The following is a 24,977-nucleotide window of genomic DNA, read 5'->3' as shown; positions in this document are numbered from 1 at the left end:
AATAACCTCTCTTCGGGGCCGTCTAGTGGTGGTAAGAGGTTTGAAGATCAAGGGTGCTGGGTCGGAGCGTAAAGGGTTCCGGGATTCGGACCCCAATTTAATCAGCCCAGTCGTTACAGGCAGCCCCGAGCAAGATGCTGAGCCCCCCCTGGTACCTGCTCCTTAACGACGCGTACCGCACACTCACTCTGTATCCATTCGCATATCAGATGGCATACCAGCGCCGCACGCCATCGCGCCGCTCGCTTCACACCTCGGAGGTCTGTAGGATAAATCCCTGGCCCCCAGATGCCCTTGGGCCCTTTACATGGAGGTGTGGAGCTCCGGGGTGGGGGCACACCTGTCCGACCTGGATCGCTCTGTGCATGCTGGCCGCCTTGAAAGCCTGTTGTGACAGGAGGGGGGTTCGCACACACCCATGATGCATGGGCCTTTCAACGCTCTCGCCAAGCACTGAACACATGTTTGCCGTGAAACCCGATCGACGCGTTGCACTCGTTGTCACACACACACACACACACACACACACACACACACACACACACACACACACACACACACGCCAAGCATGTTTGTGACCACTGTCTCTGTGCGACAGTTGGCTTTCCTCCGCCATCTTATTATTTCTATCGGTAGAATTCTAACACATCAAATCCAAAATCAAATGTTAAAATTGTTAAAGCCTTCATATTCTACTTTTATGATTGAATAAGCCTTTAATTGTAAAAAGCAAAACATCAACGGTTTTGATTTTCAACGTTGATTTAAGAATCACTTCTCCCTCTTCTCTCTTCTCTGTTCTATTTGTTCAAGTCATGTCTCTCTTTGTGTTTCTGACTGTGTTTCTGTGCACTGCGCAGGCATCACAAGTAGAGAGATTGAGAGCGGGTGAGTGATAAGGAGGGGGAGAGAGCAAGAGTGTGTGTGGGAGAGCTAGCCTTGTGTGTTACATCAGAGCAAACCGATGAAGAAGATACAGGGAGGCAAATATTTAGCTTCTCGTAGCTCTGCCTCGCACAACGACTGCCAGACCGGGTCACAGAGCTTATCATGATGGCCGCTCCAAATGGGTTGGTGGGAGAGCACGTACAAAGAGCCACATCCATCGCACGTTCACATCTAAAGAAAACAAACAAAAGTATAAACGATCATATTTCTGTTTATTTCCCCTCTGTTCTCCACGTACAACAAAGGAACGACTCAAACCTGGCAAACGATAATCCACGGCCATTAGGGCTGTCCGATTATGGGAAAAATCATAATGACTATTATTATGGTCAATATTGAAATCACGATTATTCAAACGATTATTTTTGAGTTTGAAAACATGTTGTATTTATTCAGCATGTCTCTCCCAAAAGACTTTGTATCTGAGTACTTTTCCAATCTAAAATAATATACAGATATGTATCCAGCTGTTCTGCCCTTTCTATAAAACACTTAAAAAAGAAAGAAAAATTGATTATGTTCATTTTGTGATAGTTTGACGGAAAAACGAAATCGCGATCAAAATTAGATTAATCGCCCAGCCCTAACGGCCATCGTCTGCGTTGCAGCTCTTAAGTCCTAAGAATGTAAATACTCTGTATATGATGTTCTTTGAGTTGTTCTTTCCCTATCTGTGGGTTTTGTGGTGGGGTCCTAGGGAATACGCAGTCATGACCAGGACTAGCACGGTCCCGCTATGAGGGAGACTTTCTGCAGTAATTGACTTAGGTTGCTGTTTCCTTTCCATCTCTCTCACAAATTTTCTCTTTCCTTCTCTCTCTCTCTCTCACTCTCACTCTCACTCTCACTCTCACTCTCACTCTCTCTCACTCTATTTAAATCTTTCACTCTCTCTGTCTCTGTCTCCCTTTTCTCTCTTGTGTTTTTCTAAAATTGCCTCAAGAGTCGAGGGGTCACAGCTGCTTTCGAAGGAGACAATAAAAATGTCTGAAATTGAAATGATGATGATTTATAAGCTCCACAAATGAATTCAGCGCTGGCAACGTCGTGTTCATTTTGTGGGAAGCAAGCAAACGCTGAAAAAAAGAAATGTCTCTATTTATTTATTTTGAGTTAAACGAAAAAGAAAAGTTTGTGTGAAAAGTGTGTGTGTGTTTGTTTGTGTGAAAAGTGTGTGTGCGCGTTTGTGTGAAAACTGTGTGTGTGTGCACATTTGTGTCCACTTGCCCATCTGTGCGTGCCCTGCTCGGCTGTGTGTATATAGCGAGTAACATGGCAACCCTATTTTTTTTCATCCTTCGCTACCCATCCACCTCCCAAACTGTTGGAACACATTTGTTCTGCGGTTTACTAGTCTATATTGGTGCCTATTTCCCTGTTATGTTTGATTTTCCTCTCTTATTAGCCGGGGCCCATCTGACCTCAGCTGTATTTCTGAGTCTCCTCAGGATTGTCCCCAGGTTCTCGTGGATGAACCGCATAACTGCTGTGTCCGGCTCTCGGCCCCGACGCCGTGTTGTGACACACCGGCCCACACGGAACGTGTTTTGTCTTCTACCATGTCCGCTGATATAATGGGATCCATTCAAATGGGGAACCTTATTTCATCTGGGAGAGGGTCTCACAGTGGCCCTCTACTGGTATGTTCCAGTATCGGTGTTCGTCCACCTATTTACCATGTAGGTGAATGCGCCAAAGGTGCCGAACATTATTCTGTTCATCCCTGTTAACATTATGGCCACATCGGCACAGTTCCGTGTGTACCTCATTTATACTGAATTGAGCTGAACGGCGGGGAAACCAAAGTTACAGACTCGTAAACCGGCTATTTGGCCATCATTTCCGGCACAAAAGGCATAAAGGCAAACATCTTTAGTTCTCAAATTAAACATGGGTCTAGGTAACAAAATCAGAAAAAGGTATTTGTCCACAACGTGTCCAGTGCACTAGCTGTCTCCTGCAGTCTAAAAACCCTCTACCCAACCAAGGCTCTGCTTGTGTATAAGGGGCTGGTATGACTGCTGAAACACTGGCTGGAGGGGACGTGATTCGGGGGCTCCCACAGTTCCAGCGCGTGGTTCAACCATGGACCGGAGAAAATAGGGAGCAGCGACCTTTGCCTGCAGGTAGTTGTGCGCTCGTTACCGTATTCAACCGACGGCAGAATACACATGATACAGTAACATAGCAAGCTAATTGTCTGTCGCTGAACTGTTAGAGCATTGCACTTATGTTGCCATAAGTGGCAACATAGATTTAGATAAACTAGATTGATTTTATCGACTTTGTTTATTCATTTTATCAACAACAAAAAGTTGATTGGTCAACTTTGACACTCAGTAAAGTCAAAAGCTAAACAAATGTCTCTCTATTTACAACAGTTTGTTTATCAAACCAATCTCAGTGTATTTTTCCACTTTGTTAATCACATTTCTGGGAAAGATGGCTGAGTAAATTTTGGCTGAAGGGGTGTCGGTAAAATATAGCTCTGCAAGTACAATGTGTTGTGACAATCAAAGTCGTTTTTTGGGAAAAACATTGAAACAAAAAAAAAACAAGAACAAAAGGAGACTAATGCACAAACATTGTGTGTGTGTGTGTGTGTGTGTGTGTGTGTGTGTGTGTGTGTGTGTGTGTGTGTGTGTGTGTGTGTGTGTGTGTGTGTGTGTGTGTGTGTGTGTGTGTGTGTGTGTGTGTGTGTGTGTGTACGTGTACGTGTACGTGTGTACGACCACAAGTAAATGTTTGTATGTGCATGCTTGTCGTGTGTGTGTGTGTGTGTGTGTGTGTGTGTATACCCACACATGAGCTTGTGTGTGTCTGAGTGCTGGTGTATGCCCATGTGTGCTTTAACTTGATCACACTCAATCATTAAGCAGCACGTGAGGACAATGAGAAGGAGGAAGGGGAAGGCAGGGGCCCAGCAAAACCAAAATGGCCAGCGGGGAGGAGCAGTTCAGGCAGAGAGGCTGTATTCAGAGAGAAAGAGAACGAGGGAGAGATGGATTGAAAGTGAGAGAGAGATAGAAAGTGAGAAAGAGAGTGAGAAAGAGAGAGCTTCAGTCTCTCTGCCAAGCCAAATGAGTTGCCATGTTTAACCAATAGACACACTGCCTGAAAAAAAAAAAAAAGTGAAAGTGGAAGGAAGTGAAAGGATGGAAGGAGCAAGAATGGACAGAGGGAGAGAGAGAAGCAGTTGAAAGATAAGTCATGGAAGAAGTGCAAGGGAGCAGAGGCCAGAGAGAGCAGGAGAGAGAGACATAGAGATATAGGGCAGAAAAGGAGAGGGCGAAATCCAGAAGTAAAGAAAAGTGCAAGACCAAGAGAGGGAGAGAGGTTAACTGGAGAGAGAGAGAGAGAGAGGGAAACCAAGGGAGAGTGAGAGGGAGGAATTGAGGGTGCGAGAGAGAGAGGGAAACTTGAGGGGGGAAGAGAGAGAGAGAGAGAGTGAGGCAAACTGAGAAAGAGCGAGAGAGGGGAAGGGGAACGGAATGTGCTGACGCTGCGTTTCTTGTCTGAACTCCCCCAAATTAATAATCAGCAGTGGTTCAGCCCGGCCGTGCCAGGGGCAAGAGGCTGCTGCCAAAACCCCGGCCAGTCCAGGCCCTCCCTGCACACACGCACACGCACACACACACACATGCAAAAAAGTAACACACACGCACACAATGTGCAGCACACACACACAAATAAACACATATAAACTCACGCACAGTGAGAAGCACACACAAACAAACAGAAACGCCTGCACACGTGAGTTGCCACACACACACAAACACGTGCATGCACAGATACGCACTCATGCAGGCGTGCATATGTACACACGCACACACACACACGCACACACCATGCGCACACATACATTGGGGCCAAATAGGAGGCACTGGTCGTTCTGGCACGCTGCCAGTGGGCTTTTGCTTGTTCAGGAGTTTTGATTAAATCCTTTATTGTGCTCCACTCACGCAAAGAGCCAAGGGAAGGAGAGGGAGAGAGAAATGGGTGAAAAGAAAAAGGGAAGAAAAAAAGAGGGGGGAGGGTGAGAGGAATTGGATATCCCCCTTCACCAACCCTCCTCCTTCTACTTTTCTCCCTCATATCAGTCTCTCTCTCTCTCTCTCTCTCTCTCTCTCTGTCTCACCCTCTCTCTCTCTCTCTCTCTCTCTCTCTCTCTCTCTCTCTCTCTCTCTCTCTCTCTCTCTCTCTCTCTCTCTCTGTCTCTGTCTCTCTGTCTCTGTCTCTGTCTCTGTCTCTGTCTCTGTCTCTGTCTCTGTCTCTGTCTCTGTCTCTCTCTCACTCTCTCTCTCTCTCTCTCTCTCTCTCTCTCTCTCTCTCTCTCTCTCTCTCTCTCTCTCTCTCTCTCTGTCTCTGTCTCTGTCTCTCTCTCTGTCTCTCTCTCTCTGTCTCTGTCTCTGTCTCTGTCTCTGTCTCTCTCTGTCTCTCTCTGTCTCACCCTCTCTCTCTCTCTCTCTCTCTGTCTCTCTGTCTCTCTGTCTCTCTCTCTCTCTCTCTCTCTCTCTCTCTCTCTCTCTCTCTCTCTCTCTCTGTCTCTCTGTCTCTCTCTCTCTCTCTCTCTCTCTGTCTCTGTCTCTCTCTCTCTCTCTCTCTCTCTCTCTCTCTCTCTCTCTCTCTCTCTCTCTCTCTCTCTCTCTCTCTCTCTCTCTCTTTCTCTCTCTCTCTGACTGTAAAGACATGTGATGTAGTCCGTGGGGAGTTGGAGAGGATCTAGATAAAGTTTTGTTTCTGCCGGTCGTTACCAGCAGTGCTTGCTCTTTTATTGTGTTTATGTGACTGGGTGCTATCGCTGGTCTCTGGTTTTCTTCTCCTCCTCCACCTCCTCCTTCATGTCTTCAGTGGGCTATGGAGGCGCTCGCTGCTTTTCATCTGGCTCGCCTACACGGCTTTGTTATTTCCTTGTTATTTTACACCAGGAGCTGAGTTGTCTCCTTCAAACACGCTGACAAATAACACACACACACACACACACACACACACACACACACACACACACACACACACACACACACACACACACACACACACACACACACACACACACACACACACACACACACAGAGCCATGTTTCCAGGCGATCGGCTTGCCCTGGCTGCGTGTTGAGTCCAGGTGCTATTAACTGTGTGTAACCCTGCCCCACAGAGCAGCTAAGTTCACGCGGAATCGGACACTTGGTGTTTTGTGGAGCCTTTTTTTACGGCCGGCCAGGGCATTAATGCTCTGTATGTTGGGGGGGGGGGGGGCTGCTCCTGCTGTCTGCCGCGGACCAGCCCCCTCCCTGGCGCTGGGCCAGAAGGGTAACAGTGATTTGTGTTGTTGTTTCAGCTGTGCCCGCGCCAGACCTGAGCGAGCAGTTCACACCGCCACAGAGCGCCCCCCCAGCCCTCGTCAGCCTGCTGCACGCCATCGAGAAGAGAGGTACAGCCCCCCCCAACCACCACCTACCTGGCAACCAGCCAAACACCCTCTCCCGCTCTCTCCCGCTCTCTCTCTCTCTCTCGCTCTCTCTCTCTCTCTCGCCCTCTCTCTCTCTCTCTCACTCGCTCTCGCTCTCTCTAGCTCTCTCTCTCTCTAGCTCTCTCTCGCTCTCTCGCTCTCTCGCTCTCTCGCTCTCTCGCTCTCTCGCTCTCTCTAGTCTCTAGCCCTCTCTCTCTCGCTCTCTCTCGCTCTCTCGCACTCTCTCTCCCCCTCTCTCTCTCTCTCACTCTCTCTCTCGCTCTCTCTAGTCTCTAGCTCTCTCTGTCTCTGTCGTTTGTGCTGTTTCACTCTGCTCTCTTGTAGCTTTTTTTCCACCGCTCAACTCGACTCTTCTCCACTCACCGTTTTTGGTTTTCCACCGGGAGAAGGTAGTGGATAGTACCTGGTATCCGGTTCTTTCCTTGTCATCTCCGTCGAGGTTCTTAGCGGGCTGGGGCGGTACCAACGGGGGCCGTATAGACACTGCAGGCTGCTGGATCAGTAGAGAAAACCCTCCCTAGAACCCTCCCTGCATCATTACACATCTGCGTCACCAGCGTACAACACGAGCCATCCGGCACAAACCCAGGCGCAAAGAAGTAAGCCAAGCTACTACGGTCGCCCCCCAATTAATTTATTCACTAGACACCTCCGTCCCCCCGCGATGCCTCCCTGCTAATAGTGGACGTTTTCTATGGCGGGATTCAGACGCTCCCCTGTTCTGTTGGCAGCATAGGTTGATATGAGCGAGGTAAAGGTTAGTGTTCATGATTATATGTTGCGATTCTCTTCCAACGTCAATGAAATGATGATAAACCCTGGAGCTGAATGGGGCTGCAGCAGTACGACTTGATTTCTTTTTGGAAATCAAGTGTAATTAAAAGGGCAATTTTGCAGGTTCTAGCCAGCGCACAATTTGTTTTTAACCAATCACAATCAGGTATCTTTGTCACAGTCACCATGGTCACTGTACATATTGTAGGACAAGGCGGAGGCAACAGATTATATGCATTTCTCGACACACAGTGCTCTTGCTGCATCCTTAGTGCTGAACTACATTTATGACCTATAATAATGGTATCGGTTATATGTTTGATCATTCGTCTTTATAGTAGTCGACGCTAGAAGCCAATGTGGTATGCCCAGTGAAAACCGGGTGCTTTTGATGACAAGATGTGTGCGGTTATATCGGTTATAACTGTTTGGTTTTGGACAAAAACTTTCTCCAAAAGAGTGATAGCCTATTGTTTTTTATTGAGCAGGGAACAACTTACAAGATGTCTCTTAAACATGGAGTTATTCAATAATGCTCCAAATGCACGCCAAGACACACCCACTTATCATAATCCCCCTACACCACAAACGGCCATTCGCCTAACTATTTTACACTTGGATTAAAAGGAAAACCATTATAATTGACTCATCTAAGAACATAGGATCTTATGGTCAAAGAACAGAGCATAATCTCGCCCTCACAAGGAGATAAATGTCGAAGGTAAAATCCATCTGTCATTTCTTTTACTGGAGCATTTATTGTTGGAAAATAAAGCATATTCGCGTTATAATTGATTGTTGACCCGATTTAGTTTTTCCCAATTTCACTCTCCCTATCTCTTGGTGTTTTTGATTCTGTGCCTGGCTGATGTTAAAGGATCTCCAGTTAACACATGTCCCATTGTAGTTCAGTGTTCAGCGTTGAAGATGGTGTCACAGGATTCTAATGCGACATCGCTATGACAACCTTGAGATTGAGGGGACTATCTGCAGTGGGAAACTAAGTACCTCTTACCAAAAGCGAGCTGAGTAGTCAAGTCTAATTGAGGTGGTGCCATGCGGTGGAAAACAGCCATGGGTTTATGTGCAGAACTGGAACTTTCTCTCTCTTTGTCGCTCTCACTCTCTCCCTCTTTGTCTCAGTCTCCCCCTCTCTGTCTGTCTGCCCATCTGTCTGTCTATCCCTGTCTATCTCTCTCTCCCTGTGTAACTCTCTTTCGCTTTATTACGTCCCTCTCTCTCCCTCCATCTGGTCCCTGGCTGGCTGAAATTACGCCTGCGTGCCTTAAGAGGGATGAAGACAGAGGGAGATAGAGAGAGAGACTATATGTCTACTCCTGGCTGTCATCGTCGGTCTTACACACACACACACACACACACACACACACACACACACACACACACACACACACACACACACACACACACACACACACACACACACACACACACACACACACACACACACACACACACACACACACACACCTCCAGTGTATTTATATTTACTTTCACATGCCCTGTTACTTAAAACATGTATCATATATGACGGATTGGATGTTCAGAACCTCTGTTATGTACACACGTTATAACATTACACTTGTTAAGGGACTCCACTTATTTAACAAACAAAGCATGGAATGAAAGGTAAAATGGGGGAAACTAGAAAAAAGTATGCATTTATTTATAAGAAACAGTTAAGTTTCAGATGTAGTTCATTCTATTTATTAATATAATTATTAATTATTAAAATAATATTCATTTTTCCTAAAATTCAACATATGACCTAAAAAGCCAGACTTTATCTCTATTATGCTTCACCACATCTCATCAAAGAAGAATTACAAGCTTTACAGTGGACTTTCCGGGCCTATTCAAACCACACACACACACACACACACACACACACACGCGCACACGCACACGCACACGCACACGCACACGCACACGCACACACACACACACACACATGCAGACCTGCATTATGTATCCTTACCTTCCCCTTCACTCTGTGCACACAACCTGTGTGCGTGCACTGCCCTTCACAGCTCCCCGACAGACTGACCTGTCTCGGCTCACCCATAAGATCCAGACTGACTGTGTGTTTACATGAGTGTGTGTGTGTAGATATGTGAGTGTGTATGTCTGTGTTTGTTTATGTGGTGTGTTTGCCAACGTGGTACGTCAGTTATATTCAACAGCCGCCTCGGTAGCTTTTGTTGTACTTTTTATGTTTTGGACTGGGTACGTTCCTCCAAAGGGCCTTTACTCAACCACATACTGTGTGCTGTTGCGTTGCTCCAGGACTGGACTCTAAGACCCTGTACCGGACAGGCAGCCTGGCCCCAGAGAGCCCCGTGTACAGCCTGAGCACTGGTGAGTTATCCTGCCCGCTCCGCCTGCTCCTTCTGCATGGAGGGCCTTCTCCCTGGCTCCAGTCGCCCACCACACAGCCCAGTCTCCCTCCAACATGAGTCAAGTCAGGTTCACCTTATATTTATAGCCCTTCACAGATTTGGGTTATTCTGAGGTTTAAGTTGAGGTTATTGTTCAGGAGGATCAGGAGGAAGAGACATTGTACAGAAGAGATGTCGAGACTTGTACACACTTTAGTTACGTTTTGTTGTTTCACTGTGTGTGTTGTGTTCTAAACTACAAACAAATTGCAAACAAACAGGGAGTCTTAAAAACGTCGCCAGTCATTGGCTCAAGTGAACTGTGATTAAGTGCAAAATTGTGTGTGTGAATGTTCTTTCATGTGTGTGTCCTTGTCCGTGTGTGTGCGTGTGTGTGTGTGTGTGTGTGTGTGGCGCTGCAGAGGGGGAGCTGTTCCAGAGCGACGTGTGCTTCCTGTCGGAGGGGGTGATCAGCTACCTGCGGGAGCTCCCGTCGCCGGTGGTCCCCGCCTGCGTGTACCCCGCCCTGCAGGCCGCGCTGCAGCAGCAGCAGCAGCCCCTGGAGCTGTCCGCCGGTACGCCCCCCGGATACGCCACTCACACGCCCTAGACACGCCCCTAAATACGCCACACTGAGCTACCCTGGACAGCAGGCCCCGCCCCTAGATACGGCACTCACCCTGACATGGACAGCAGGCCACGCCCCTAGAGCCCTCCCACTGACCTACCCTGGACAGAAGGCCACACCCCTAGAGCCCTCCCACTGACCTACCCTGGACCGCAGGCCACGCCCCTAGAGCCCTCCCACTGACCTACCCTGGACAGCAGGCCACGCCCCTAGAGCCCTCCCACTGACCTACCCTGGACAGCAGGCCACGCCCCTAGAGCCCTCCCACTGACCTACCCTGGACAGCAGGCCACGCCCCTAGAGCCCTCCCACTGACCTACCCTGGACAGCAGGCCACGCCCCTAGAGCCCTCCCGCTGACCTACCCTGGACCGCAGGCCACGCCCCTAGAGCCCTCCCACTGACCTACCCTGGACAGAAGGCCACGCCCCTAGAGCCCTCCCACTGACCTACCCTGGACAGCAGGCCACGCCCCTAGAGCCCTCCCACTGACCTACCCTGGACAGCAGGCCACGCCCCTAGAGCCCTCCCACTGACCTACCCTGGACAGCAGGCCACGCCCCTAGAGCCCTCACACTGACCTACCCTGGACAGCAGGCTCCGCCCCTAGAGCTGCTAATAATAATAGAATCTGAATATCACATTATTAAATTATCACTTCACTATATGTATTTGTACCACCCATTTCCTGTTCATTTCTAAACTAAATAACCTAATATAACATTTTATATTGATTTGTAGTTCTTCCTTCCAAAAAAAAAATTTGTCATGGTGAAAGGGGTAATTTGAGGAAACATACTAGTAATTTGAGAACGTCTTTCACAGCAAAATCAAGGATATGTTCCTTAAGGATTTCCTAGTTGAATGGGGACAATCTGTATGGACTGACACTCGTAGGGAGCCTTGGGTGCCACGGGCTATTCTGGGATACTTTGATACTCTGGGATACTTTGATAATCATGGACTCCAACGCTTTTATGCAATGTCAAGAGTTTCTCTGATGAAGCAAGAATTACAATTCAATTTGACACTGAATTATTCACCTAAGATATTAAAGCAAATGGCTGGGTTACCCGGTGAGAGAATAAAATACAAATGAATAAGAAACACAGCGACATGATTTTGATTCTAAGGGAAGGAAACTCCTACCTTCAAAAGATGAAAACATCTCAGTTAAAAATGTGTTGAAGTGACTGCGCAGCCGCTACGAAGAGCCGAGTGAGACGCCCCAAAGAGACTGCAGCCCGTCCCCCTAACCCGCAGAAGGATCCCCCCCGTACCCCAGCACGTTGGCGTGTAGCGCCACCTGTCTGCCAGCAGGCCTGGGGCCTACCCTGCAGTGCTTTGCTAGCCCGTACCTCAGGGTGGATGAGCTCTTACTCACTAATGAGAGGCGAGCAGAGGGCGCACTGCTCCCCGTGTTGGCTCCTTAGGTTTCTGTTTCACTATGCTCCTCAACTCTGCTTTTCTTGTTAAAACTGTTACGGAGATTACTGGGGTGGTCCGATGCACACCAGGACCACTCTGGAGAAGGTTGCGACTGCTAGGACAACGTCTTGCTCTCCCCCCCCCCTCGCCGTTAGCTTGTGGCTCTACCTAGCGTGCATCGGGCCTCCCACCCCTGCTCATTGTGTTGTCCGTGTGGTCACCAGACGGCGCGGTGGCCGGCAGCCATGGCCGAGAGGTGAGCCTGGTGCTGGAGACCTCCCCCGGCGTGCCCCTCCACCACCGGCTCACCCTGCAGTTCCTGCTCACCCACCTGGCCAAGGTGGCCCAGACCCAGGCCCACAACGGCCTGGATCCCCGCTCCCTGGGCCAGATCTTTGGGCCGCTGCTGATCCGCCCCGGCTCCACCGCCCCCGGGTGAGGACGCGCCCGCGGCCCCGAGCAGGGCCTCTGAACGCCCGGGCCACGCCCTCCCCCAGATCGTGTTGGAGTGCGCTTTTGTTTTGGCGAGTTTTAAGGGGCTTGTCTCAGTCTTCCTTCCGAGTGTTACCCTCACGTTGAGTCGTTTAGCGGACCCCTATCGTAAGCACAAGTGACGCTGAGAACAATACTGTCCCAATGTTAGCCCTAAGGTTGAATGATGGGACAAACATGCGCTGAACCCTTAGGTTTTGAAATGTGTTATGAAAGGATCTTAAGTCGACACATTCAGAGCGCTATGGTAACATAGGCAGCAAACTGTTCCAAAGAAGGTTATTGGTTAGTGGTTAAAAGACATCAAAACATCGCCCTTTGACCAATCCACTCAGGATTAGAAAGAAAATCACATCACCATTCATCGGACCATCGTTATCATGGTCCAACCACTTCAACAACTCACACTAACATCGTTTACATAATTTTTAATTATTGTTGGGACAGCCGCTCACTTTTTGATCGATGAAATAGATCAAATGCTCTAGCTCTGCTATACACAAAATGCCGGCATTTATAAATGCCTGACAGATTTTCGTAAGCCACATTTAATCGAGAAAAGCTATATATTAAACGCCAGCATGAAGTAGCCTTCATGCTAGCACTTAACAATGGCAGATAGCGTCCGCACCGCATGGTGGTGAGAGGACGTGGGCTGATGGAGTAACCCTGTGATGCGTTTCAGCCTAACGCTGGATGAAGGCTTTCCTGCCATGGTGCTGGAGAGACTTGTGATGGAGCGCGCCGTGGAGCCCGACCTGGCGCCTCCAGGTACAGTGCTGCCCTCTCCGACGTCAGGAGGTCACATCTCCATGCATGTCCAGGTCAATAGGTTGTGTTTCAAACACAGTGCAATAAGATCAAATGCAACCCCGCTGGCTCCACGTACACAGTGTTGGAGGCCGTACGTCACAGTTACATGCTATATGTGTCAACTTGTGTAACGTGGGGTCATCACAAACAACTTCCATTGTACCGCCGTTGAAAGGGTTTGTGTTCTAACGCGTGGGATGATAAGGCTCTGTTGTATGGAAGGGTTTCGACTAGATGTCACTGTCTCCTTTGTTGTTTCGAGCCTCTCACTGCTCTGTTGAACTGCGCACACTGCCCCGAGGTTTGGTCAACTTTGAACCCAGTTCAAATGTTTGTGGCCTTTGGATTGCACTTCAAGTATTGACGTTTTTATTATTCTCTGTCTGTCTGTGTGGTGTGTGTGCAGCTCTCCCAGCCAAGCCAGTGAAGACTAAGATGGTCCCGCCAGCAGTGACAGATGTGTGCAGCTTGTTAAACGACGCTGAGTGGTACTGGGGAGAGATCTCCAGGTAACGTCTACAATATTAATGCAATCTATCTCACATGTACATATATAATGTTATGTATTATTCAGTCATTTGGCAGACGCATTGATCTAAAGAGACTTGCAATGAATTTGTAGATAAGGTGTCCTTTTTTGACCCCCAAGCAAAATGGTACTGGGTTTAATGTCCACAATTTGTACATGTTACCTGTAGGCCTTTAACAAGTTGCCATCCTGCCCTTTAAGGGCCTCTAGTGCAATTCACTGTACGTCGCTTTGGACAAAAGCCTGCGCTGGATGACACACATAGAGACAGTCAATGCACGGTATAATAATAATAATAATAATAATAATACATTTAATTTAGAGGCGCCTTTCAAGACACCCAAGGTCACCTTACAGAGCATATAGTCATCATAAATCATTTAAAAAAACATGACATTGTGGAAAAAATAAATAAATAAACATAATAAATAAAAAATAAATAAAACAAAAACAAGACAAAACAAAACAAACAAACAATCAAAACAGTGATCAGTTAGACGTTGTAATGTCTAACATCTAACACATCTAATGTGTTAGATGTTGTATAGTGTCCCATCACTGTGTGCTCATCGGAGGTCCTCTCGTGCTCTACGCAGAGAGGAGGTGAACGAGAAGCTGCGGGACACTCCGGACGGGACCTTCCTGGTGCGCGACGCCTCCAGCAAGCTGGAGGGAGAGTACACACTGACGCTCAGGTGAGGGAGCAGCACCTCTGGGGACTCTGCTGCAGCGGGCCCATCACGGCACTGCGGAGAGCAAACCCCCTGTGTGTCTGTGTTACCTGAAGGATCATCGTAACTACCAAGAGAGCTTTACCCGTCCACTGACGGCTGAATAAATCAATTAGGATCAATTATTAGAAAAAATGTGAAACGGCAAGATAAAGCAGTTTTACATTTTGAGCAAAGGTGAAAGGTGACACAGTCCGGGTTTATTTTCAGTTTAAAAAAAACGAAACGGATAATTCTTCCTCTTTAAATAATTATGGCTCTGACATCTCTTCCTGTCCCACCCCTCCCTCACAGGAAAGGCGGCAACAACAAGCTGATCAAGATCTACCACCGGGACGGGTGCTACGGCTTCTCGGAGCCCCTCACCTTCCTGTCGGTGGTGGAGCTCATCCACCACTACCGCCACGAGTCCCTGGCCCAGTACAACGCCAAGCTGGACACCCGGCTCCTCTACCCCATCTCCAAGTACCAGCAGGTAGGGCAAGGCCCCCCTCCCTCCACACACCACACACATCCACACATGGAGCGGATCATTCGTCACATTCAAGCCACAGTGGGGCAGCAGGTTAAGAAAAGTTATTGGTAACTTTTAAGCACAGTTACTCCCAGACGAATGGATCTGGGTCCTTGGTTTGATCCCCAATATATGCAGTCCCCCTTGAGCAAGATGCCCTCACCCGCTACCTGCTCGGTTATGGCTTGTATCTGTATTCACTGTATGTCGCTGTTTCGACTGAATACTATTACCGTTACTATTTCCAAGTAAATCCTTCTTATGTGAAGAATGTCGTTTTTCCGTGTGTGTGTGTGTGTGCGTGTGTGTGTGTGTGTGCGTGTGTGCGCGTGTGTGTGTGTGTGTGTGATCGTGCTGGCTAACCTCTTCTCTGCTGTGTGGCCCAGCTGGTGAAGGAGAACAGCATCGAGGAGGTGGGGGAGCAGCTGAAGGTGTACCACGAGCAGTACCAGGAGAAGAGCCGCGACTACGACTCCCTGTACGAGGAGTACACTCGCACCTCCCAGGTACCCGCCACGTTGCTCCACACACTACAACAGACACACACACACCACGAACGCCGTCCACAGCCTTTTCCCTTCTCTTTTCCTTCATGTTTGTAACGCGTACAAAATGCTTGATACGATAGGAATGTAACGATGATACTATTTCTATGAATTACTCTTGATTATTTATTATTCAGCACCTAATCAACCTGTAGAATTCCCAGTGCTTCACTAAATGTACACAGTCACACCCCTGCCGCCTGATGTGTGTACGGTGGTCTGTAACGCCCCCCCTGTCCCCAGGAGCTGCAGATGAAGCGCACGGCCATCGAGGCGTTCAACGAGACCATCAACATCTTCGAGGAGCAGTGTGAGACCCAGGAGCGCTACAGCAGGGAGTCCCTGGAGCGGTTCCAGCGCGAGGGCAACGACAAGGAGATCCAGAAGTGAGGCACACTCCGAGGACTCTCAGGGTCCCCCCTGTTAGACACAGGCTGCTTATTAACTTCCTTCTTCCTTTTTTCAGATTTATGATACAATCATCTGAAATAACAAATTTGCTCAGTTTGCCTTTAGTTGTATATTATTATTAATGATTAATGAAAATCATCTATGTGAAGACACTGATCATGTGATTTCTCACAATAATTATCAAGAATGCCTTAAAAATGTGGGAAAGAGTTGTTCAAGAATGAGTATTTTTAGGACAGGCCTGCGGGCGCCTCATATGATCCTAGCGGGCGCCCTGACGCCCGCGGGCACTGTGTTGGTGACCCCTGCTTTAGATGTATGTTATAAATGAGCAAGTAGGGGTAAAGCGTCATCCTTGGGGGTCAAGGGGTCAAACATAGGACCTCAGGGGGGGTCACTTGGAATAGCGTGACCAGGCTGCCATCGGGTCCTCTACTGTTTCATACTTTTTCTTTAATTCTTGATTTTGTCCCCTTTTGCCTTCACAAAATATCTTGGCTAATCTTATATTTAGACTCTTCGCATATAATAAAAAAAAACTGGAGAGCTCGTAACACAACAACTCATCATCATTGATGAATTCATCATCCTCACCACAGCCATGTTAGCCTCCAGTACAAAAAAAGGTTGGATTATTTTTTCCGATGCTCATTTTGTTTGGTCTTCTCCTTAACCAGGATCCAGAGCAACTCGGAGCGGCTGAAGTCCCGCGTGACGGAGATCCACGACAGCAAACGCAAGCTGGAGCAGGACCTGAGGCAGCAGGTGTCGGACAACAGGGAGATCGACAAGAAGATGAACAGCCTCAAGCCCGACCTGCTGCAGCTCCGCAAGACCAGGGACCAGTACATCATGTACGGAGAACGCACACACCGAACACACAAACACAGAGCTAGGCTAGCTGCTGTTGAAGGGCGGCACTGAGGCTCGTAGCTTAGCTTTAGCTTGTGATTAGTAGCACCTGATGTACGTGATCCGGCCCTTATCAATAACATCTGGTCTTTCACAGCATAAATTAGCTTTTTGTTCTTCTAAATTATCATAAAATAAATGTGTGTATATTATATGCACATATAATAATAATAATTATTATAATAATGTGTTTTATTTTAAGCACTATTTCATGTTTTATTGAGCTGTGAGATGCTCTTGCTGTGCAGATGGCTGAACCAGAAGGGGACGAGGCAGAAGAAGATCAATGAGTGGCTGGGCATTAAGAACGACGCTGATGAGTGAGTCCGCTGGCTTTAAAGGGACTTAAATAAGTCTTTTAAAAAGTCCTCATCATTTTTTTTACATTTTCTTTCATATTATTTTGATTATAAATACTGATTTTATTTCCGAAATGGTAAAGAACTATATTTATTAAACTTTTTAAATGCTTTTCTATTTTAAATTAAATTAAAAAAGTGAAGTTGCGTGTTTGTCACCCCCAGCTCGTACTCGCTGGTGCAGGAGGACGAGAGCTCGCCCCACCACGACGAGTGCACCTGGTACGTGGGCGACATCAAGCGCACCCAGGCCGAGGAGCTGCTCAGAGGCAAATGCGACGGAACCTTCCTCATCCGCGAGAGCCAATCACAGAAGGGCTCCTTTGCCTGCTCTGTCGTGTGAGTTGTGCATTGTTATCCCCTATTTACTGACTTATTTTTTTATTATTATTGTTATTTACTATTATAAATTTTTTATAATATATATATAATATAATATTTTCTATAATGTATTAATATAATATACATTTTAAGGAATATATGCATGTATTTACTTTACTTATGTTCTTATTTATTTGTGTGTATTTTTTTAAATTAGTATATTAATTGTCTATTGTTTCACTTTAAGGATTTGCTTGTTTATTGTTGGATTTATTTGTGATAATTTATTTATATATTTGGCATGCAATTATCATTGCTTGTCGTTTGGAAAAACAATCTGAATTATGTCATGCATTATATTCTTTCCCTTCTCCTCTCCTTCTCCGGGCAGTGTGGAGGGCGACCCCAAGCACTGTGTGATCTTCCAGACGACCACAGGCTACGGCTTCGCCGAGCCTTACAACCTGTACCCTTCCCTCCAAGACCTGGTGCTCCACTACAAGAACGTGTCTTTGGTCCAACACAATGACCAGCTGAATGTAAACCTAGCCTACCCGGTGCTGGCCCGCTCCCAGAACCAGAACCAGAACCAGCACCCCAGATGAGCTGGCAGGCCCAGCACAGTACAGTAGTAGTACACTAACCCCCCCCCCCCCCCCACCCCCACCCCCACCCCACCTCCACCGCCCAACCACACCCAGGATGGAGAGATTCAAGTACTTCAACGTCGTTCTCAGTGACGAAAGAACCCAATGTTTTTTTCTGTTAGTTGCTGAAATCCACCATTTTGTGAACAATGGTTGTTAATTTGTTGTCAAAGTGGCCGGCACCATTCCGGCGAGCACAGCGATTCGCCGGTGTTTGGCTGGCGGCCGGTGCTGATTCCACCCTGACGATTTTAACCATAAGGTCAGCATTTAAAGAACAAGAAAATAAGCACATGCCCGTCGACAACGGAGACCTGTACAGTGTCCGGGCCGACGCCACCGGCAGCGGCACAAGGAGCGAGAGAGAGCGTTCTCCTGCCATTAGACAGCCATAACTGTACAGAGTCAATTACAAGATAAAAAAAAATACCTTTGGTACAAAAACTCCTAATACCAAGTCCTACACTTGATAGTGTTGTTGATCGAGGTCGGAGGAGCAGGTCAGCGAGCGAAGCGCGATCCAAGCCCCCCTGTGGAGAGACGTAAACACACCCACGAGGAGGACGCAGGATACAGACGGACACAAGGGGGGGAAAGATCCTTTTATTTTTTATCTTTGTCTTTAGACAAATGCCTGAACTGTCGGCCCCCCCACCACCCCCTCCAGGAAGACACACTACTCACGTTGCCACACACAGGCTGTTTGCATCGTTGTGTTTGTGGACTTCACTGCCGTCAGGAAGAGACGCCTTGGACCCCGTGTGGGGGACTGGTTGTGTGGGGTGGGTCAGCTTGGGTCTCTCGGTTGATGGATTGCAATTCAAAGCGTGATTAAGTGCCATAGTTACAGCCCTGAGCGACCGAGGACTCCTGGGAGCGGAGAGGGGGGAGGGGGGCCGGCGGTTGGACGGAGAAGGCCTGCAGCTTTAAGAAAAAGAAAGTTATATATATTTTTAATGAAAAAATATTGTTGGCTGTGGCTTCATGTGGCGCTCTTTCTCTCTCTCCTGCTCTCCCTCCTAGGCTCGATGGGTTCCCGGGCCTGACTGTTGAGTTTGTGGATGAGGTACTGACCGTGACGGAGTCACGTGGTACATGTTTGCTATATTGTGAGTATACAGTACACTGTAATCACAGTACACCAGATAGTGTGGTATGTTGATAAATGCAGTTATATATGCTCCAGGATTCCCTCCCTTAAGTCCCAGGTTGGGAGAGTCTCCTTAACCAGCTTTCTTACTTTCTTTCTTTCTTTCCTTCTTTCTTTCTTTCTTTCTTTCTTTCTTTCTTTCTTTCTTTCTTTCTTTCTTTCTTTCTTTCTTTCTTTCTTTCTTTCTTTCCTTCTTTCTTTCTTTCTTTCCATCTGTTTTAATATTGTAGCGACCTTTAGTTTATTGGGGCTAAAAGACATAACTGTTAGTGATCCTCTGATTTTATTTTTTCTAATTTCTATATGCTAATGACTTTACGAAGCATCCATCTATGATGTGATTCTCGTGTCCTATCCGGTACTGTATTTGCTTTGTCTCTAGCTAGGTAGTTGTATTTACTGGCCCAGTTGTTTTCTCAGATGTCAGATGATTTGATATTTCAGTTATTCATGGTACTCCCCTCGCGCCCTCCCCCTCCTCTCTGCGCTTGACTGTTGATGTTTTTTGTCACCGACTGTATAATATTAATAGGCAGAGAAAAAAAACTTTGAAAAGATAGTACGCTTCCAAAAGAGAAGCAGAACTTGGAACCTAAATATTCACACGCAGACACACATGCAAACAGATTTTGATTTGGCACAGTTTCATTGCTGTATTTGTTTTGTCTCTTTGTTTGTCCTTTTTATTTTCTTGCATTTAATTTGTTTTGGTTGCTATGCTCTCAGATTCTGTTTCGGGAAGTACTCAGTACCCAGCTAATATGAGCCAAATGAAGGATGTCTTTTCATGTAGCACAAAAAAAAAGAAAAACCAATCCTTTACCATTCATGATGGCCACATTGGTCCGAAAGGTGATCTAGTACAGTATGCATGGCGTGTCTCCACAGGAGTCCCTCTAGCACTAGTGCTTCTAACTTGTGCTGTCTGTTTGTGTTTCTGTGTATGTGTGTTTTAAGTGCATACGTGTTGTAGTTGTAGGACTATGCACAAGACGGTAGAAACGTGGATAGGAATAGGGTTTCACTTTTATTTGCAGGCAAACTTCCCAGGGCAACTTCCTTCCACAAATTAAGTCATTCATTAAGTCTTTCATTCTTGAACCTCCTTCCAGTGTGAGACCACTGCGTGGATTGAGAAGCACACCATCTCTAGTTGTGTCTGTCTCTACCTAAAGTACAGTTGAAGCTCCAAGCAGGAAAGGCGCAAGGACGAGGCACCACATCACCGACCACAGTGAGAAAGATGAATCTGGCCAAATACTGAGGGGCTGCTTGGCCTGCGGTGATGGTTGCATGACCACCAGGCGCTGGCCTGTACACAGTGGGTTTGAATGGAGAAAAAAAAAAGAAAGAAGATGATAAAGTAACCGATATTTTTGTAGAATGTGTGTAGAGTAACCTAAATGGTAAGCTAGTGAGTGAAAAGATTGCAATATTTTTTTGGAGAGTAGCATGTTTGGATAATCTTTTCTGTTTTGAGTGCAAAATTCTTTCAAATGTTCTATCATGTAAAAAGAAAAATGGCTTCTCTCTTGATTAACTTTAATGCAAAGCGTTTGAAGTCTCCTTTTTTTGTCATCTGGTTTATTAAAAAAAATACTTTGGATATAATCTTTAATCAACAAGAAATTTAAGTTGTCAAAATGTTTATGGACATGAACATCTCACTGATAAAGATAAATATACAGAGAAACGGTTGAATCTTGAAGACTAGAAGTGCCTTTTGCCCGCTATAGTAAGGCCATCTCTACTCTACTTATCCGCCATTGGAGACTCGCTCCTCAAGATGGTGCCATCGGCCCATGCTGTGCTCATTGTTTCATGTCTGCCTGTGTTCAGCCCCGATGTACGACTGCACGCAGGCCTGGTTGTTGCGTCTGTTCTCGAGTGTGGATGCCTAAGCAGGGGTGTGTCATGGCATGTCATAGCATAGCGTAGCGAGTGATTAGAGAATTTAAAAGTTGTTGCCATTGTATTTTTTTAAAAAAAAAAACCTTTTAGTTGTTACATATTCCTTCTTTGTGTGGTGCAGGTGGAGGGGGGGGGGGGGGGTGTTCAGTGTCTTGGTGCTTTTAGCCCATCAAGTACAAAGAATGTTTTGTTTTGTCACAACCTATTTTCAATATTTCATCTTGTAACTCTTAGATGTGTTCTTTTGTTAATGAGACCCAGATCAGATAGAGATGTGAAGTGAGAGTAACCAGAGTGTAGAGGCCGTAGCTCTATGGACAGAGGACCTCCAGCATGCAGTATTCCCCTCGTCTCGTCCACTCCCCTCACTGTGAGCCTGTTCTCTGAACTCCTTCACAGACCGCTGACCATGACCATACTGTCCGCTGGACCAACCGCTTTTTTTTTGTTGCACTTTCTATTACTTTTTTTTACTTTTTTTTCGAAGCAATGCAAATACTCTTATTAGTTGTTGTTTTTTTCGTTCTTTTTAAATGTCTCTTTAGTTTGCTATTCTTCTACATAGTGTTCTTTCTCCATGATTGTTGTTGTGTAAGAGGGGTGACCGTTACTGCAACCTCCAAAGGGGTTGGTTGGGTTGAGAATACCTGGAGAAAACATGGGCACCACCGTCGACGGAAATTAGTGTGCTCGTAGATTTTCACATAACAACTCCACTTGTAGAAATGAATTTTGGACAGTTAAGCGACGTCGTCAAGAAACCAGTTTTTGAATAATAATTACATATGAAGCGAATAAAACAAAAATCTGCTCCCTTTTTTGTACAAAACAAATCCATCCTGTTTAGGAATATTTTTACAAGTACTCTTTTTTTCGTGGTTCACTCTACATTGTGCAGTAAAAAAAATGGTCCTCACTGATTGAGAAGAGCGTGATAAAGGCAAACGGGAAGAGAATTTTGATTTATGATTTGACTTGGAACTGAGCTTCATGTCATTTGGTAGCAACTCTGCAATTCTAAACTTTACTCTGGGTGATGCTATTAGATTGTCCTGTATTTTGTCTTTAAGATTTCTTATAAAAATATATATATATTTCATCCGCTTTGGAACACTGTAAAGTATATTTCTTAAAAAAATTGTATTGTAGATAACGCACTATCTTTCACACTATACAAAGAAAGCAAGTATATTTGATGTCTATTTAGGTTTGACAAATGAGAGGCTTATTAGAAAATAAATACTTTTGAAATATATCCTAAGATATCTATATTTTTTGAATGATGTAACTCTGATTTGGATTAAACTTGAAACAAATCAGAACGATGTGAAAAGGATCCTTTTGCATCACTCCACAGCAGTTATTAAACAAGACATTTTGCAAGCGGTTTTTCTTTTGTGAATCGCAAGCACTCTGAATAGTGGGCTTGGACAAACTTCCAGCAGACTTTGTAATGGTGGTACACAGAGTCAATGTAAGGTAGTACACGGTATCATCCTGTACACTCTTGATGAAAGAAACTCATCCATGTGTTACATTTACAGAGCTGATAAATGTACACCTTATTTTTTATCTTTTTGTTAAATGAGGTCTTGGCTGCTTTTTTGTTTTATACTGCATATATGAGACAAGTAAGAGTAGTCTTTATTTGGGTTCTCAGTCGGGAGAATTTGTTTTCCATTAGGAAAAGGTTCTATCTTGGATAGTGGCCGTTTGCTAAACATGTTAAGGTGGACGAGCGATGCCGTGTGGATCCATGATGCCACAGCGCCGGGAACACCCCATCAGCTATGGCCTATTGGGATAAGATTTTCCGAGAGGGGCATTTAGTGTTGAGAAATACATTGAGGCAAACTGTAATGAGGCCATTCTTACTACGCAGGTATTAAACAGGTACACGATTCAGTCCTTCAGAAGCACTCCTCTGAAAACACACCTTTTTTTACATTAAAGCAATGATGGCATTAGAAAGTGCTTGTTTATGGTGCCTGAGTAGATTTGTATTTGTTTGATTTTATTTGGCTTTATAAAAAAGCAAATTGATTTTTTGTCTTTGTCAGTTTGTCAAGTTTGTTTGTTTGTGTCTGTTAATAACCGTACAGAACCTATAAAGAAAAATAAGCTAGCTTGAAAATTTCCTCCATACAGTAAAGAATACAAATGTTTACAACATGTAATTAACCAAATAGCAAGTATGCGTTTCAAAAAATCAGTCTGTCTGACCATTGAAGTGACTGTGATTGGTTGGAATTTTACCCTTTCTTTTGGTCATTGGAAACTTGAAAAAGTCATGACTGCTTGTTCTCTCTCTCTCTCTCTCTCTCTCTCTCTCTCTCTCTCTCTCTCTCTCTCTCTCTCTCTCTCTCTCTCTCTCTCTCTCTCTCTCTCTCTCTCTCTCTCTCTCTCTCTCTCTCTCTCTCTCTCGAATGGTTCCCTTCCAAGTTTTAATTTCCTGTTTTCTTTTTACTCTCCAATACTGTGCTCCCTCACTATGACATATTGTAATTATCACAGTATCAGTCAAAAAGTTAGACATTGTTTTTGTAGCCTCTGTGGCTACACATTCGGGGCAACTTGGTGGACCGCTTCCACACTAAATGTTTATTCATCAAGTCTCCTTTGAACCCTGCTGTCTAGCTCTCCCCTGACCCGCATACGTGCAGCGCTCACATTAAACACATGTTATGGTTGTGCATGTATGTGTTTTTTCATAATAACTGATAGGGGTGTAAATCAGTTACAACATTGTTGCAGTCTATACATCTCCATTCTATAGACTTTGACACTAGTTGCCATGTCCTCCAAGTCAGGAGTTTGTTTATGTGACGTTTATGACTTGTAAATGGGTTTGTGTGTCTTCATGATAGCGTCGTTAGAGAGCCATACACACGGCTTGCACTACATGTACTGTATGGGTGTTAGCGTATGTGTGTGTGTGTGTTCAGTTTGGACGGAGTCTGGGAATGATGGACGTCAGATGCATGCTATTTTTTTTATTTTGCACTAAATGGTATACAAGACACTACGAGAGCAGACAATAAAAAGAATGCAAAAAGGTGCTCGGTAGAAACAACTAGATCGTTAAAAAACCAAAATATCTCATACAATTCTAGACCTGTTTGTGATTTTGTACCCCGGATCCTCCTTCTCCTTCCTGCCACCACTATCAAATCTGTCAAACTCATCACTTAGCATAAACTTTGACCTTTCTAGAGATTTCGGTCTATTTGATGTGACTGTAATAGCATTTTTCACTGTATACTGTCTTCATCTCTTAACCCCCCCCCCCCAAAAAGGCTTTGTTACATTTTCTGTGGCGTGTTCAAAGTGATCGATGCCTCGACACTTTGAGATCGGTTAGACGTGGCCCACCTTGCAGCCCGCATACCATTGGTTTCCTCCAGGGCACGAATCATATCCTTGTCATCATGGCAGAACACTGGCTAATGTATCAGCATAGCCTCCCACAAGCCTCTACTCTTTAATCCTTTGGATGTGTGGAAACGAATGGGTGAAGTCAGTGGATTGGGTGGTAGTACTCAGCCAGCAGAGATATATGGGTTGATGTGGTGGTGCACGATCTCTATGCACGTGAGACAATTTCTGTTCTCTTATCTTCCCCCCGTCTATGTCTCAATTCAAATGCAACATTTATTTTCTGTCTTTCACAAGAAAGCTAAAGTTGAGTGTATCTGTCATGTACCTACCACTTGCTACAGAGTTATTGTTTGTTCACACACAGGTACCCTTTCGTCTGTATGGTCCTTACTTTAGGTTGATAAAAAAGAAAGTACAATAAAAGATATATAAAAATACTCTTTGGGGTTATTTGGTTTGTTTTTGATCGTCTATATTTTTCTGTGATTGCAGAAGATTGGATTTTCATCACTAAAGTAGTACTATTCAAAATGATTCTTTGCTCTATCGGTAATTAGTAACAATGTATAAATATAATTATTCTTTCTCTTTGGGTCTCGCATTTCAATATATATAGATCC

At 45.7% G+C, this 24,977-nt stretch overlaps 1 protein-coding gene across 2 annotated transcripts in view; it reads left to right on the top strand.

The window, feature by feature from the left end:
• pik3r2 (phosphoinositide-3-kinase, regulatory subunit 2 (beta)) overlaps nucleotides 1–24,794 on the top strand; it is a 41,403-nt gene extending 16,609 nt beyond the window's left edge. For both annotated transcript variants that reach the window (XM_030364734.1, XM_030364735.1), the window contains exons 3-16: nucleotides 6,288–6,380; nucleotides 9,498–9,569; nucleotides 10,012–10,164; nucleotides 11,869–12,079; nucleotides 12,822–12,907; nucleotides 13,356–13,458; nucleotides 14,075–14,173; nucleotides 14,504–14,684; nucleotides 15,110–15,229; nucleotides 15,512–15,654; nucleotides 16,357–16,533; nucleotides 16,840–16,911; nucleotides 17,116–17,289; nucleotides 17,663–24,794. In XM_030364734.1, coding sequence (XP_030220594.1) covers nucleotides 6,288–6,380; nucleotides 9,498–9,569; nucleotides 10,012–10,164; nucleotides 11,869–12,079; nucleotides 12,822–12,907; nucleotides 13,356–13,458; nucleotides 14,075–14,173; nucleotides 14,504–14,684; nucleotides 15,110–15,229; nucleotides 15,512–15,654; nucleotides 16,357–16,533; nucleotides 16,840–16,911; nucleotides 17,116–17,289; nucleotides 17,663–17,876 — 1,898 coding nt within the window. In that variant the 3' untranslated portion in view covers nucleotides 17,877–24,794. The remainder of the gene's footprint in view (nucleotides 1–6,287; nucleotides 6,381–9,497; nucleotides 9,570–10,011; nucleotides 10,165–11,868; nucleotides 12,080–12,821; nucleotides 12,908–13,355; nucleotides 13,459–14,074; nucleotides 14,174–14,503; nucleotides 14,685–15,109; nucleotides 15,230–15,511; nucleotides 15,655–16,356; nucleotides 16,534–16,839; nucleotides 16,912–17,115; nucleotides 17,290–17,662) is intronic.
• The last annotated feature ends 183 nt before the right edge of the window (nucleotides 24,795–24,977 follow it).

Source organism: Gadus morhua, chromosome 8 (assembly GCF_902167405.1).
Source record: "Gadus morhua chromosome 8, gadMor3.0, whole genome shotgun sequence".
In the NCBI taxonomy this organism is placed as follows: Eukaryota; Metazoa; Chordata; class Actinopteri; order Gadiformes; family Gadidae; genus Gadus; species Gadus morhua.
This window is presented reverse-complemented; position numbering and strand designations above follow the sequence as displayed.